This window comes from Cervus canadensis, chromosome 25 (assembly GCF_019320065.1).
Source record: "Cervus canadensis isolate Bull #8, Minnesota chromosome 25, ASM1932006v1, whole genome shotgun sequence".
Taxonomy (NCBI): Eukaryota; Metazoa; Chordata; class Mammalia; order Artiodactyla; family Cervidae; genus Cervus; species Cervus canadensis.
In genome coordinates, this window is record NC_057410.1 from 23,102,275 (window position 1) to 23,117,071 (window position 14,797).

The 14,797-nt window shown below is 44.0% G+C and overlaps 1 protein-coding gene across 9 annotated transcripts in view; it reads left to right on the forward strand.

The window, feature by feature from the left end:
* PCED1B (PC-esterase domain containing 1B) overlaps positions 1-14,797 on the forward strand; it is a 180,261-nt gene that overhangs the window by 138,155 nt on the left and 27,309 nt on the right. For 6 of the 9 annotated variants that reach the window (XM_043446970.1, XM_043446969.1, XM_043446967.1 and 3 more), the window contains one exon: positions 12,090-13,729. The exons of 1 other annotated variant lie outside the window; for it this stretch is intronic. In XM_043446970.1, coding sequence (XP_043302905.1) covers positions 12,141-13,457 — 1,317 coding nt within the window. In that variant the 5' untranslated portion in view covers positions 12,090-12,140 and the 3' untranslated portion in view covers positions 13,458-13,729. Of the gene's footprint in view, positions 1-2,994; positions 3,354-3,373; positions 3,635-12,089; positions 13,730-14,797 lie in introns of those variants that run through there. 2 more of the 9 variants (XM_043446974.1, XM_043446968.1) reach the window with 2 other exon arrangements.

Sequence of the window (14,797 nt, forward strand, 5' to 3'; positions counted from 1 at the left end):
CCCAGCCTTGGGCTTGAAACCTAGGGAAATCCCACGCAGAGCAGTGGGAACCCAGAGCTTCTACCAAATAGTGTTGGTAGGAAGCAGACAGAATCTGGCTCTTAGAATGCCATTTTCCCATTCAAAACCTTTGTTCCCCATAGAAACCTAGTATCTGAACATGAGATAATACTGTTAAAAAATAATACCAACAGCAATAATAAAATAATATCATTTTAAAAGCTCTTCCGGACAATCTCCCTAGGGGAACACAGGGGCCATTTCTTCTATTTCAAGCTCAAACACACAGAGGTAAAGTCAGCACTGGTGGTGGCAGAAACCTTTGGCCCGCTGACTCAGACCAGTGCTCTCATCGTTGGTTAAATGGGCTTCTGTGGCCCTTCCTGGAGACAGAATTTTCAATATCCAACCTGTTCATCAGTTGAAAGTAATTTAGTCATTATTAGCAACCCACCCCCACCCTTTACAATCATGGAAACTTCTTACTCAACCATTGAATCTAGAGTAGTTATAATCTAGAGTAGTCAATATAAGTATAGAAACATTGGAAACAGAAATGTAGCTTTAGTGCGGCCCTGACTTTCCCACCGACTCACTCAGAGGAATTGCTAACTCTAAGTGGTAAAAAACAACTAGGTTGACTTCATACTTGTCCTGTTTTCACAAAGAAAAATTAAAGCTGTGCACCCAGCATTGCTTTGTTTTGTTTATCAACAGAGAATAAAAAAGGAAAACTACATGCAACTTTTTTTTAGATAAAATTATTTTTTCCTCTTGATTTCACTAAATAGGTATGGAAAGTGAAAGTGAAACTGAACTCGCTCAGTTGTCCGCCTCTTTGTGACCCCATGGACTATAGCCTACCAGGCTCCTCAGTCCATGGAATTTTCCAGGCAAGAGTACTGGAGTGGGCTGCCATTTCCTTCTCCAGGGGATCTTCCCAACCCAGGGATCGAACCCAGGTCTCCCGCACTGCAGGCAGACGCTTTACCATCTGAGCCAAGCAAAACAAAATCTTATGCTTATCTAATCAAGCAGAAGATTCACTGTCCATAAGGGATGAGTGCTGTCTCTTCTCAGCAGCTGTACAACCTTGGATGATTGACATAACTTCTCCAAGCCTCAGTTTACTCACCTGTAAAATGGGTATAATAGTTCCTTCTTCACTAGGTTGTGAGTATAGAAGAGGCCTTGCACAGGGTAAATGCTCAATGGGTAATAACCATATTCTGCCTCAGACACTGGTCCATGAGGGGTACAAGGATAGGTTGAGACCCATTGCTGCCCCCCAGGACTAGGATGTACTGGAGTAGAAGGACATATGGACAGTTAATTATACAATAAGGCAGAAAGTCACTCAGTCATGTTCGACTCTTTGCAACCCCATGGACTGTAGCCTGCCAGGCTCCTCTGTCCATGGAATTCCCCTGGCAAGAATACTGGAGTGGGTAGCCGTTCCCTTCTCCAGGGGTCTTCCTAACCCAGAGATCGATCCCTGGTCTCCTGGATTGTAGTCAGATTCTTTACCATCTGAACCACCAGGGAAGTCAGAACCAAGGGCTAAACAGAGATGTCTGTCAGAGGAAGGGGGGAATTTTTCTCTCTGGGACTAAAGAAGGCTCTCAGACAGAACTGTATTTTAAACTGGGTCTTAAAGAAGGAACAGAATTTCAGGAGAGGAGGGGGTTAGGGAACACAATGCTGAGTCACAGAGCAAGCAGGGAACAGGTAAGAAAAAGCCCTCTGGGTATACATGAGCTCTGTAATTCATCCACAAGCTCTGAAGAGATGCACAGAAGGAAGGATCATCTCCTGGGTTAAAAAACAAAGTCTATAAATGCAAACTGTTGTAGTTAGGCTAGTGTATCATATGAAAATGAAGATATGAAATTGAGAAATATGAGAAAACATGTATAAAATAAAATCTCTCCTATTTTGAAAAGTTTCAAAGTAAGACACACTTCCTTAAGGATTATCAGAAATCTATGGAAAGTAGAAAAGTTAGCCATAAAATCTAAAAGAGGTGAAACTGCTCAGTTTCATAAAATATATAGCAACATTCTCATTCCTATTTTCTAAAATTACATCTTTTTTTTCCTCCTTTTAATTGCCAAGAAACTGTTGAGTTGATCCATATCCAAGTTGTCACTCACTGAAGGATTTTAATGTTTTAGGAATGGTGGAAATGGCCACAGTCATGAAAAATAAAAATGACTTGACCCAAACATTTTAGAGGCAGAGTTTATTTCCACCAAATTATCCCCAGCCAATGTTAAGCATAAATTATATAGCAGTTCTCTGAAAGTGCACAGAAAAATAGACCACCGTCCTTCCCATGGATGATCGGTATTTACCTTTGGAAAGATTGTTCAAAGGTCACAGGAGCCTTCTCTGAGGAATTCAGCCACAGTTTGATGGGAGGATAGTGGTATCCAGAGAATTTACCAGTGATAAAAGGCCCACACAGACTAAGTCACCTCTTGCTCCTCCCCTGCCCCACCCCCCTCTAGGAAATCTCACCTGAACTCACCTTATTCTACTCGATAGAACGTCAGGAACTCAGGACAAGTTTGAGATAGATAAATTTATTCATTTAAAAATATGGTAGACCTTATGCAAAGGCCTTCACATGTGTTCATTTAACCCTCGACTCTAAAAGAAGTCCATTGTAGTATTCCTGTTTAGGTAAGATTTCTTAAGTGCAGAGAGATTACACTATCGCCCCAGGGTCTCAGAGGCTAATGGAGTGGAGCAGAGTTTAAACCCAGGGGGCTGACTCAAGGGCCCACCTTCTCAGCCTCTGTGCTTTAAGGCCCCAATTCGGAGTCATCTGCATACAAATAGTAAGTGATACGGGGACTGTCTCGTCTGTTTCCATCCCAACTAGGACTTTTAGGAGAAGGGTGGCGATTAACAAACAACTAGGCTGGAGAAACAGAGGTAAACCAGAACTGTGGGGACAAAGGGGGCTTTCTGTTCACCTTACGGGTGGACGCTGAGAGCGTGGATGAATTTACCGAGGGAAAGAATGCTGAAGAAAAGAAGGAGGGAGCCAGTGAGTGGGCCTTGAGAAAGACCGACCTTTGGGGATCGCCAGAGAAAGAGAAACTCACAAACGATATACTGGGGGAGGTGAGACGGGCGGCCACGGTGTCAGACTCGGGCAGGGTCACAGAGGGGAATCTTCCGCAGTGCCCCAGCCCCGGGGAACTAGGAAGGCTATAGATGTGATAAGGCCCAAGAAGCAGCCGCTGAAAGGAACAAGGAAATCGTTGGGGATCTGCTGACAAACGTTTCTTCGCTTTGGTGGAGCTGGAAGCCAAATTTCAAGTAAACGGAGGAGTGAGTGGGAGGTGAGGACCCAGGCAGCCAGTTCAAACAACTTTGTAAAAAGTGGCCTTGAAGGGGAAACAAAAGATAGGACCGTCCTGGAGGTGGAGTCAAAGAAGTTTCCTTTCTTTTTTAAAGCGAGAAACTAGACTATGTTTAAGGTTTAAAGAAAGGAGCCAGCCCAGGGAGAGGGAAGAAAACGTGGAATGCATAATTCTCCCCTCTCTGAGGGACCTCCTGGAGCAAAGTGCCCGAGGATGTAGGAGACCGGCTGAGTTGAGGGATCGCCTTCACACCGGAGGAGGTACCCCTTGGCCCCTGCCGGAGGGAGGAAGGGGGCTGTGGGTTTGAAGTGTGAGGCAGGGAGCCAGCGCCTGCTGTCCTTAGAGGTTTAGAGTTCTCCCCAGGGGAGGAGGTGTGCTAAGGGTTGAAAGGTGCCTAATGCAAGACTGGTATTGTCCTAGGCCCTTGATGGACGCTGACGTGGATCTTTCATCTTCACTATTATGGAGTGAAGTGGGGGGCTATTACCCCGTTTTGACAACAGAAAAAATCGTGGCGCAGGGGTGGGGGGGATGGGGTGGGGGAGGGGGAAGCCATCCCAGAGCACACAGCCGTTCAAGGCCAGAGTCCACTTCTGACTGTCCTCTCCTGGAAGTGAAAGCGGGATCACTGGCTTTCAGTATCTCTCATTCCTGTTCAAGGACTAATCGGTAGAGAATTAGCAAATGTGGTTTAAATAATGGTTCGAGACCAGAATGTGGAAGTTTGTCAATGGCTGTACATGACTGAAACCATATTTTGTTTATTTGAATTGCTTTGATTTTTTTTGCTCTGATTTTTTTTTTCCGCTTTTAGACTAGTCTTTGGTAAAACACAAGTTTTGTGGGTTTTGCTTGTTTGTTGCTTTTTGTTTGTTTAATGGGGCTCTTTGAATAAAGTCTCCATAGTTTATTTCTTGCTTTTATAGAATTTTATAGAAGTTACCTGCCTATCAGGTACTATGAACCTAATAGTGAGGATTTCATGCATAAAGGATGTTTCCTGCATTTCTTTGTATAGTCCATAGAAAACTTTTTATATTAGACTACTACTATGCGAAAAATATGCTGCCTTAAGGATTTTTAAACTTGGCAATTTTCAAACTCTTCAAATGTGTGCAATTCTGTTGATATTTTATTACAAAAAATCACAAATTAAGTTTGTGGCACAGTGAAGACGGTATGGATACAAATTTGAATGTGTCCACAGAGATTCTTGCCTCCACAAGGAGAATTTAATGGTTATGTGGAGCCCAGTTTGAAGATCATTAGTCTAAATTCAATTTTCCATTTATACCATAAGTTTCTGAGATTTTGGCTGTGGTATATAACTAATAGCCAAGTGAGAAATATGGGTCATATGACATGTGTTGGGATGGGGCAGAGGAGCCATGAGGGTTGTTGGAGGATGTGAGCCAAACTTACAGAATGACAGCTTCACAGACCAAGGTATACGAAGTGTTTTCTATGTTTTTTCTGAATTAATGAACTGCAGAGCTAAGGCCTATATTGGACATTCGGTTGGTGGGGGTGGCCAAACTTACAGAATGACAACTTCACAGACCAAGGTATACAAAGTGTTTTCTGTATTTTTTCTGAATTAATGAACTGCAGAGCTAAGGCCTATATTGGACATTCGGTTGGTGGGGGTGGGGCATTAAAATCAGTCTTTCCAATGGTTACTATTTGGAAAACAACTTTCCGTTGCTTTATTTATCATAGTATTTCACAGTACTTTCATGTATCTTTAAAATTTTCACCTAAAAGCACTTTTTAAAATAATAGGACGGCATGATTTCCATTTTCATGTTTATAGAGGAGTGACTTGCCCCAAGTCAAAAGGTCAGTCTCTTGAGAAATCCCCGTCCTCAGAAGAGAAGTTTGAATCTTTTGCTTTTCTCTTTTCTTTGAAAACTTGACATGATACCAATTTAATTTTTGACAACATTAAATTCCACTTAGAAAACTAAACAAATATCAAGAACTGGTATACTGTACTGGTGAGTTCACGAAAAATAATTTTATTTGCACCATCTGTTCTATTAACATTTAAGGGAATCTTGGATAGTTCAAACATAAATTTGATCACCAAAAATGCAGTTAGGAGGAAATGATCTATTTAATATGCCTAGTACAATGTTGCATTAAGATGGTTGGTCATGTGCAAGAAACTTCTGAACTAGGTAAAGTACTTCTACAACTAATCAAGACAGCATCCTAATTGTTAGTGATTTCCTCTGTGATTTAAGACTTCTTCGTAGGGTCTCTGGAGTAACTGGCCTATATAGCTTTGCCACTCTTCCTGTTACCAAAAATCAATAAGAAAAGAAAAAAGACTAACCTAATTTCTACAACACACTGATTAATAAAAAACCAAATGCTGTGTGTTCGGTTTGTGATAGTTATAAAGCAATAGTCAATGATTTATAAATGATGGTTTATGAAGCCATTAAAAATTAATTATCCCCGAACAGAAATCCAAGCAAGATGTCTCAAAATAATTTATTGTAGCATCAATAGTAGCCATTAATAATGTATATTTCTGTCAGAGCATTAGCCAAAGCCCAAATTTTACTTTGAAAACAGAAAAACATGGAACTACTTACAATTAAAATTTGAGGAATGATCATAAAACTTTTAAAAATCGATTTTAATTTGAGGCTGGACTCACAGATTGCACTGATCATCCATTTATCTCCTCCTCCCTCCTCCTTGACTCTTCATACCAGCTTTGATATTTCATTTATATATGTCAGTTCTAAGTGATATTTTTATGTGTCCACTCTCTTACCCATCCTCTTGAAAGAGACTGCCTTTTTATATCTACTCCTTGCACCTAGCATTATATCTAGTTCTCAATAAATTCCTTAATGATGAGTCAATTAATCTATAAAATAGCTGTTAAGTTTTTGCAAGTTTGAAGCAAAGAAAAACCCTTAGGCCAAAAAAATCACTGAACTGATAGTTTTCAAATCTCTTTTTTGTTTCATTTTTATAAATCAAAGGAGTTTTGAAAATGAAACTTGCCAACTTTTTTTTTTTAGACCAGAGAAGATTCGACTCTCCAAATTATTCTTCATTCACCCCACCCCCGAAAAAATTACTTTGTTTTTGTTAGGTTTTGTTTTTAATGCTTGACATCTTAGTTTAAATGATTTTTTTCCCACGGTCCTGAGGAGGTCTGATTTGTTAATCCTGTTACAGTTGTGACAGGAAGTTTATCAAGAATTTCATGAATTTCCTTTCAGTTTCAGCTTCTAACTGGAATGTTTCTTCCCAGTCACTTCCTCCTCCCTTCTTTCTTACAGTCCAATCTGCATGTTACATTGCAGAAGAACAGCAAGAACAGCTGGACATTTTTGCTTGATTTTGGCTCTAAGCCCTTGTAACAGTATCTGGGTAGATTAGGTTCACTGGTCAGCATATAAGGCAGCCAAAATTTCTCAAATACTGTGAGGCTCTGAAATCTGTAGAAATTTGTTTTGGTTATTCTAGAACCCAGGTCTTTTAATTTTTGCAGGTCTCTTGCTTGAGATCATATCTATATCTATTGAATTGGCCAAAAAGTTCCTTCAGGTTTATCCACAATAGCCTTGGAAAACCCGAAGGAACTTTTTGATCAACCCAACATCTATATCCTCACTTGCAGCCCCCCAACCCCTAAGATCACATGGATCATCTCCCCTGAGCAGGCAGATAAATACAATTACCTGTTGCTGCTGCTACTGTTGAGTCACTGAGTTGTGTCCGACTCTTTGTGAGTCCATGGCTTGTAGCCCGCCAGGTTCCTCTGTCCATGGGATTTCCCAGGCAGGAATACTAGAGTGGGTTGCCGTTCCCTCCTTCATGGGATCTTCCCAACCCAGGAATTGAACCTGAGTCCCCTGCATTGGCAGGCAGATTCTTTACCACTAAGTCACCTGGGAAGCCCAAAGGATTTCCTGTCTATGAAACACTGAAACACTCTTCTTCCATCTCGCCCTCAAATATCTCCCTGACCTCAGCCTGAGCTTTTGGATTCAGACTGCAGGGGGTTCAGCTCTAAGGGCTATCTCCCACAGGGACGGTTTGCCATCAGTAGCTTTAAATCTTCTCTGGTGGGCTTCCTGGTGGCTCAGATGATAAAGAATCCACCCGCAATGCAGGAAACTTGGGTTCAGTTCCTGGGTTGGGAAGATCCCCTGGAGAAGAGAACAGCTACCCACTCCAGTATTCTGGTCTGGAGAATTCCATGGACAGAGAAACTTGGCAAGCTACAGTCCCTGAGGTCAAAAAGAGTTGGACACGGCTGAGTGACTTCACTTCACATCCATCACTTGAAGATCCTTCTTATCTCACAAATCGGGTAACATTTGCAAAGTATTTGGCATCCGTATCTGTTCAAATAACATTAGTTTTGTTTTATTCTAAATCTCACTTGTCATTTGATCTTTACAGCATGAATAGTGTAACCCTCATTTACAGATGATTATCCGAGTGTTCTTGAACTTGCTTTACAAATAGTAACTCATATCCACCCTATTTATCAAGACATTGTTCTAACCACTTCTTCAGATCAAATCTCTGAAGTGGGTGCTAAAAGTCCCATTTTACAGATGAGGAAAATCACAGATGAAAAGCATTGTTCTTCACAAATACACTTAAGTGCCTCCATTCTCCACAACTTTTTAAGCAGTGAATTTGACTCACATCCATGAGTTCAAGTCCAGGGCACTTCACACTCAGAAGGAATGTATTGGGCCATGTAAACACAGCACCGCTGAAGGAGACAGCACTCGGTTGTCACATCTGCCACCCTAGGGGAGGGAATTCTAATGGAAAGGAATGGTGTCCTCTACCCTAGGGGACTAGGACAGAGTATGACCAGAGTCCAACCCAGAGAGGGCACATAGAACTGGGGTAGCGTTTGTTGATGTCACTCAGTCGTGTCCAGCTCTTTGCAGCCCTATGGACTGCAGCATGCCAGGCTTCCCCGTCCTTCACCATCTCCCAGAGTTTGTTCAAACTCATGTTCATTGAGTCGGTGATGCCAGCCAGCCATCTCATCCTCCATCACCCCCTTCTCTTCCTGCCCTCAATCTTTGCCAGCATCAGCATCCTTTCCAATGAGTTGGCTCTTCACATCAGGTGGCCAAAGTATTGGAGCTTCAGTTTCAGCATCAGTCATTCCAATGAATATTCAGGGTTGATTTCCTTTAGGATTGACTGGTTTGATCTTCTTGCTGTCCAAGGGACTCTCAAGAGCCTCCTCCAACACCACAATTCGAAAACATCAATTTTTCAGTGCTCCGCCTTCTTTATGGTCCAACTCTCACATCTGTACACAACTACTGGAAAAACTATAGCTTTAACTATACAGACCTTTGTTGGCAAAGTGATGTCTCTGCTTTTTAATATGCTATCTAGGTTTGTCATAGCTTTTCTTCCAGAGAGCAAGCACGGGAACCCTGAAAACACTGGGAAAAGATTTCACTTTACACTTTGGAGACTTGGGTCTGGGATAGAGGAGTCCTGTTTGCAAAGATCCCTAAAAGTCCACTGTACCTGCTCATTCTGTTTTCATGGCACTTGAAGGTAGCCGACCTAGAGCCTCTGGCCGCCTCCCGTCCTGGCTCGGGGCCTTGGGTCTGCTCCTCCAGATGCTCTGACACACCCCCTCTTGCACATTTCCTTTGTACTCCAACCCTTCTCTGATGATTTCTTCTCTCTCGACTCTCTTCCTCACTGCACACTTGAATCCCAGGGAGCACAGAGGACCAGCCCTGCCTGGCCTAGAAGGTGAAACTGGGGTGTCTGCTACACGAAATCCAGGGCTGTCAGCGTACGTGAGAGGACCCTGGCACCAGAGAGGGCAGGGACTAGCCCAGGGTCACACAGCCAGTCAAAGACAGATACAGATACAAAGGTTCCTCCTGACTGCCCGCCTCAGTGCTCCGTTCTGCCTGCATCTCACTCTGCCTTGGCAGACCTCCAGACCCACATCCTGACCCGGACATGAACAGACACCCTGGCATACTTGTGCACAGACATGATTCCTTATCGTCCCAGCAGCCCAGCTCTGTTTACAAACCAGTTTCACATCCTTTGTTTATCTGTCTATGGGCTTCCCTGGTGGCTCAGATGGTAAAGAATCTGCCTGCTAATGCAGGAGACCTGCGTTTGACCCCTGGGGCAGGAAGGTCCCCAGGAGAAGGAAATGGCAACCAACTCCAGTATTCTTGCCTGGAGAGGAGCCTGGCAGGCTACAGTCCATGGGGTTGCAAGAATCAGACATGACTGAGCGACTAACACTGTAGCATTCTCAACTTTGTCTTACAGTTATCAATGAATATATCTGATCTGCTCCTGAAAGGCAAGACCAGGTTTTACACATCTTTATATCGCCCATGTGGAGCATTTGTTATTCTTGTGTCCAGCTGTTTGCGACTCCGTGGACTGGAGCCAGGGAAGGCAATGGCAACCCACTCCAGTACTCTTGCCTGGAAAATCCCATGGACGGAGGAGCCTGGTAGGCTGCAGTCCATGGGGTTGCGAAGAGTTGGACACAACTGAGTGACTTCACTTTGACTTTTCACTTTCACGAATTGGAGAAGGAAATGGCAGCCCACTCCAGTGTTCTTGCCTGGAGAATCCCAGGGACATCGGAGCCTGGTGGGCTGCCGTCTATGGGGTCGCACAGAGTCGGACATGACTGAAGCGACTTAGCAGCAGCAGCAGGACTGGAGCCTACCAGGTTCCTCTGTCCAAGGGATTTCTCAGGCAAGAATACTAGAGTGGGTTGCCATTTCCTTCTCCGGGGGATCTTCCCTATCCAGGGATGGAACCCATGTCTCCTGCTTGGTGGGCGGATTCTTTACCTCTGAGCCACCAGGAAAGCCCCATGTGGAGCATTTAGTGAGTGCTTAGTAAGTGTGAGTTGGATGAAAAAAAAGTGAATATAAACTAGAGAATATGCCTGAGCCCCAGTAGGATTTGGAGTTTAATTATGTTTAATTTTGTTGTACCACAAAGAGCAAAATCCTGGTTTTAAGCTTTTTATTTGATAGCAAATGTTTTTGAATGAAGATTCAAATAAGGCAATATTTGTAACTGTTCTTAGGGGAACACTTTTGTATTCTACCCATCTTCATGTTTTTATTTTTGGGCTCATACTCATTTAAAACCATGAGTATAGCTTTTAAAAACCAAATGTGTAATTTATTAATAGCTGTCCACCACGCCTATTAAAATTTTTTTCTAATGCATGATAGCCTACAACTATCAAGCCACAGCAGATTTTAACAGCTTCTTTGTAAGTGTGTGAAGGGCATGCCATGTTCCTCCCCATGTGACACTTAGTAGTATTTTAATGTGTTTCCACCTTTTATTCATTAGTGGATATTGCTGTAAATGGCAACTTGAAATAAACTCAATCTGAAGTTCTGAAGACAAGTTTCACAACTTTTAACAGCTTATTCAGTGTTCTGGGGAAGAAAACTTTTTCTCTATACTCTTAGAGAGTATACCGTAGATTAACAGAAAAGGCATACAGTTTTTTAATTAATATCAATGTGCACAACAGTTCACAGAAAAGGAATGGAACTCAAAGTTTTAACTAGTTAGACTTGGGCTTTTTAACTAGTTAGACTTGACCATTTTAACAGAGAACAAAGGGAACTGTGTTTCAAGGGATAATAAAGTGTAGAGAAGGGGATATATGGGGTTACTAAAGGAAAATAAGGGCTATTTTATTTTAGTAAGGTTTGTTTATGCAGACTCATCTTTGTATTGACAATTCCTTGTCTTCTTTCTTGACTCTTATCTCCTTGGTGGGGGAAGGGTCACCTTACTCAGAAAATTTATATCTTGCTTTTAGGTACATGAGGGAAGGACAGAGAACTCTTCTATTGAGTCTCATTGGCCTTTAGCTCAATATATTTCTTACGCCAAAGCCAATTTCCTTCAAATGAAAAACAAAGAATATTGCAGCTGAAGCACTTGTAAATTATTTCTAATTTTATTTTTTACAAGTCCCATTGATAAGAAACATTAAGTTATTATTAAAATTGATTTTAAGACTATGTAAAATATATTTACAAAAAACAGGAGGGGGGAAGCAAGTCACCCATGATCCTACTATCCTATTTAAAGCTGGTTTTGTGTATTTTCTTTCAATGTTATCTATGCATATCTATTGGAGGACATGGCAACCTACTCCAGTATTCTTGCCTAGGGAATTCCCTAGGAGCCTGGTGGGAAGCAGCTTAGCATTCATATCTATTTTACACCATTTCAGTGATACGGCCACATATATGGTATGTAACTTTCTCAGCTGACAGTATATCACGCTCTGTGTTCTTGCTTGATCATCATTCTCATTATTTAACCTCTGCAAAGTTTACCTAACCATTCTCCACTTGTCAGGCATCCGGGATGTCTCCAAGCGGGTGATGGGGTGTCTTTGGCAGTGGCACCTCCAGCCGGGGAGGGCGGGGCCCTTCCTGGCCATGGGACCTGGGTTTTCTGGGTATTCAAAGTCAAGTCTCAGGCAGAAACTTCCTCTGGGCCAACCAGGGCTTCTGGCTCCAGGCTCCCCTCTCTCTGGGCGGAGGGTAGTGGAGCCCCGCCTTTCAGACGCCCCAGGCCAGAGTTCCAGCCCACTCCCGGGGCGGGCCCACCTTCCTGCTTCCGTCCTGCGGGAGGTGGGTCCCTCCCATGCGCTCTCTCCTTCTGTCCTAGCCTTCCGCAGACCCGCTGAGTGAAAGGAAGGAGCTAGGCGGCACTGGCGTCATGGTCCACCTACTGGCCTCCGAAGTGCGGCAGCTGCTCCACAACAAGTTCGTGGTGGTCCTGGGGGACTCGGTCCAGAGGGCTGTGTACAAGGATCTGGTGCTTCTGCTGCAGAAGGACTGCCTGCTCACACCCAGCCAGCTCAAGGCCAAGGGGGAGCACACTTTCGAGCAGGATAAGCTGGTGCGCGGGGGCCAGCTGGGCCGCATGCACAACGGCACCCACTACCGCGAGGTGCGCCAGTTCTGCTCGGGCCAGCACCTGGTGCGCTTCTATTTCCTGACGCGCGTGTACAACGACTACCTGGAGGACGTCCTGGAGGAGCTGCAGGCCGGCGAGCATCACCCGGACCTGGTCATCATGAACTCGTGCCTCTGGGACATCACCAGGTACGAGAAGGACTTCTGGCCTAGTTACCGGCGGAACCTGGAGAGGCTCTTCGGGCACCTCCGCCAGGTGTTGTCGGAGTCGTGCCTCCTGGTGTGGAACACGGCCATGCCCGTGGGCGACAGAATCACCAACCGCTTCGTCCCGCCCGAGATCCGGTTAGCGTCCTCCTCCGTGAAAAGCCGGGTGATCGAAGCCAACTTCTACAGCTCTGCCGAGGCCCAAAAGCACGGCTTCGATGTGCTGGACTTGCACTTCCACTTCCGCCGCCACACGGGGAAGTTCCTGCAGACGGACGGAGTGCACTGGAACGAGCGCGCACACCGCCACCTCTCCCAGCTCCTGCTGGCCCACGTGGCCGACGCCTGGGGGGTAGAGCTGCCCCAGCGAGACCCAGTGGGCAAGTGGATCACGGATGGCCCTGGGAGAGGAAGACCTGACCGGAGGCTTGAGAGGCAGCCCCTGGTCTACGGAGATCAGCCGGCCTGCCCTCCGCCCAGACCTTTGCCTCTCCCGGGGCGCCAACCCCTGCTCCCCACGCCGTCTCCCCGCCCACCCCTGTTTCCACTGCTGTCCCCACAACCTCATCCCAGACCCTTTCACCAGGTGATGCCCCCATTCCCATTCTGCCCCCAGGATACCGGTTTTTCTTCAGACCATACTTTCCAATCGGATCAATCCTCCTTCAACTATTTATATTCAGATGTCCCCCCATCCACCCAAACAGAATTTGCTGCCCAAGGTGACTTTCGGTATGGTCCCCAGCCGCCTATGCCCCGCTTCCCTCCACCCTGTTATGAGCAACGGGTCCCTGAGGTCCATAGGGGTTTTCCCAGGTATCATCCCCCTGACCCCTACATGCCCTGGAGAAGGCGGCCTAAAACTTCCAAGAGAAGGGCCTCAGCCTATAAAGAGCCAAGACCTCAATAGACTGACTTGGGCCTTCTTCCTCTCGCACATGGACTGAACATGGTCTGCCTCTTCCCAAATAGACTGACCTCCTTCACTGAAGCCTTTTGTCCACTGCTGTTATCAATGATGGCAGGGAAGATCAGTCTGACACATATATGTTGTCCATGGCCTCTTTCTGCACTCCCAGATGCCTGGGAGGTGGCCAGGCGTCATTCCTGCCTTCCTGCTGCTTATTCTTTGTCTATTTGTAAATATACAATTGAAATTAAAAAGTTGTTTCATAAAAGTCATTGTGGATTTCCTGAGTTTGTATTTAATGATGCCTCTCCCTTCTATTGAACACTTCATAACAGCAGGGACAATATCTACTGTATGGTTATGGCCTCAAAACTACTCAAAATGGAATTTCACCAAAGGGTTTCCATAAAATAGATCTGATTCCTTATAAATAAACGAAATAACTTTAACTTTTTGTGGTGCTATTTACCAGAGAGTCTCAAAAAATCATGGAATCTTAGAACTGAGAAAACTAAAGACATAAAATTTAACACTTACAAACAAGGAAACTGAGGCCAGGAGCTGAGTGATTTCTTGTAGGTCACCCAGAAAAATCACTTCTCCACTACTCCTTTGTAGTTTATACTAGTTTCAAGTTTATATTAATTTTCAAACTTGATTTATACCACAGCAAACCAAGAAGGGAAGTTTACCAAACATGGTCTTCCTATGGAAGAGATGATGAAAAACCCCTACAGTTCCATAACCAGAGGTTTATTGGCTAGATGTGCAGGTAATTTTTGTATGTAAACCAGAGTGGATGGCATGGTTGTGACTTTCTGATTTCTTTAATAGTCTTTAGTTTGGGACTTGAAAAAACTAAGTTGCACTCAGTGGCAGTGTATCACGAGTAAAACGAGGAGGTGCAAGGCACCACCCAGTGTACACATCCCTTTCTTGCAAATTGCACAGGTGGCTACAACCATCTCTTCTCTGTTTTGTAGGAATGCAAAAATTATTGAGATTGAAATTTTCACTCTAGATAGTGAAATATTACTACTTAGATAAAATGATCAAAATAGGACATAACTAAAACTGTCCAGATTATAGGGTTTTTCATTGAATTGATTTGACTGCTTTATAGGTACTCAGTTGAATCATCCCTAGATTTGGCAATGAGGGTAAGGAAACATTATTCTGCAAAAATGGAGTTCATGAAATCTTAAGACATGAGTGAGACCTGCTATTTACAGAAGAAATATATAGAAACTCTTAATCCACTGAAATAAAAATAGGGCTTTTAGCTTACTTTGTGTCTGAAATCCTAGTGCAGTATCTGGCATTTAGTAAGCTCTGAATAC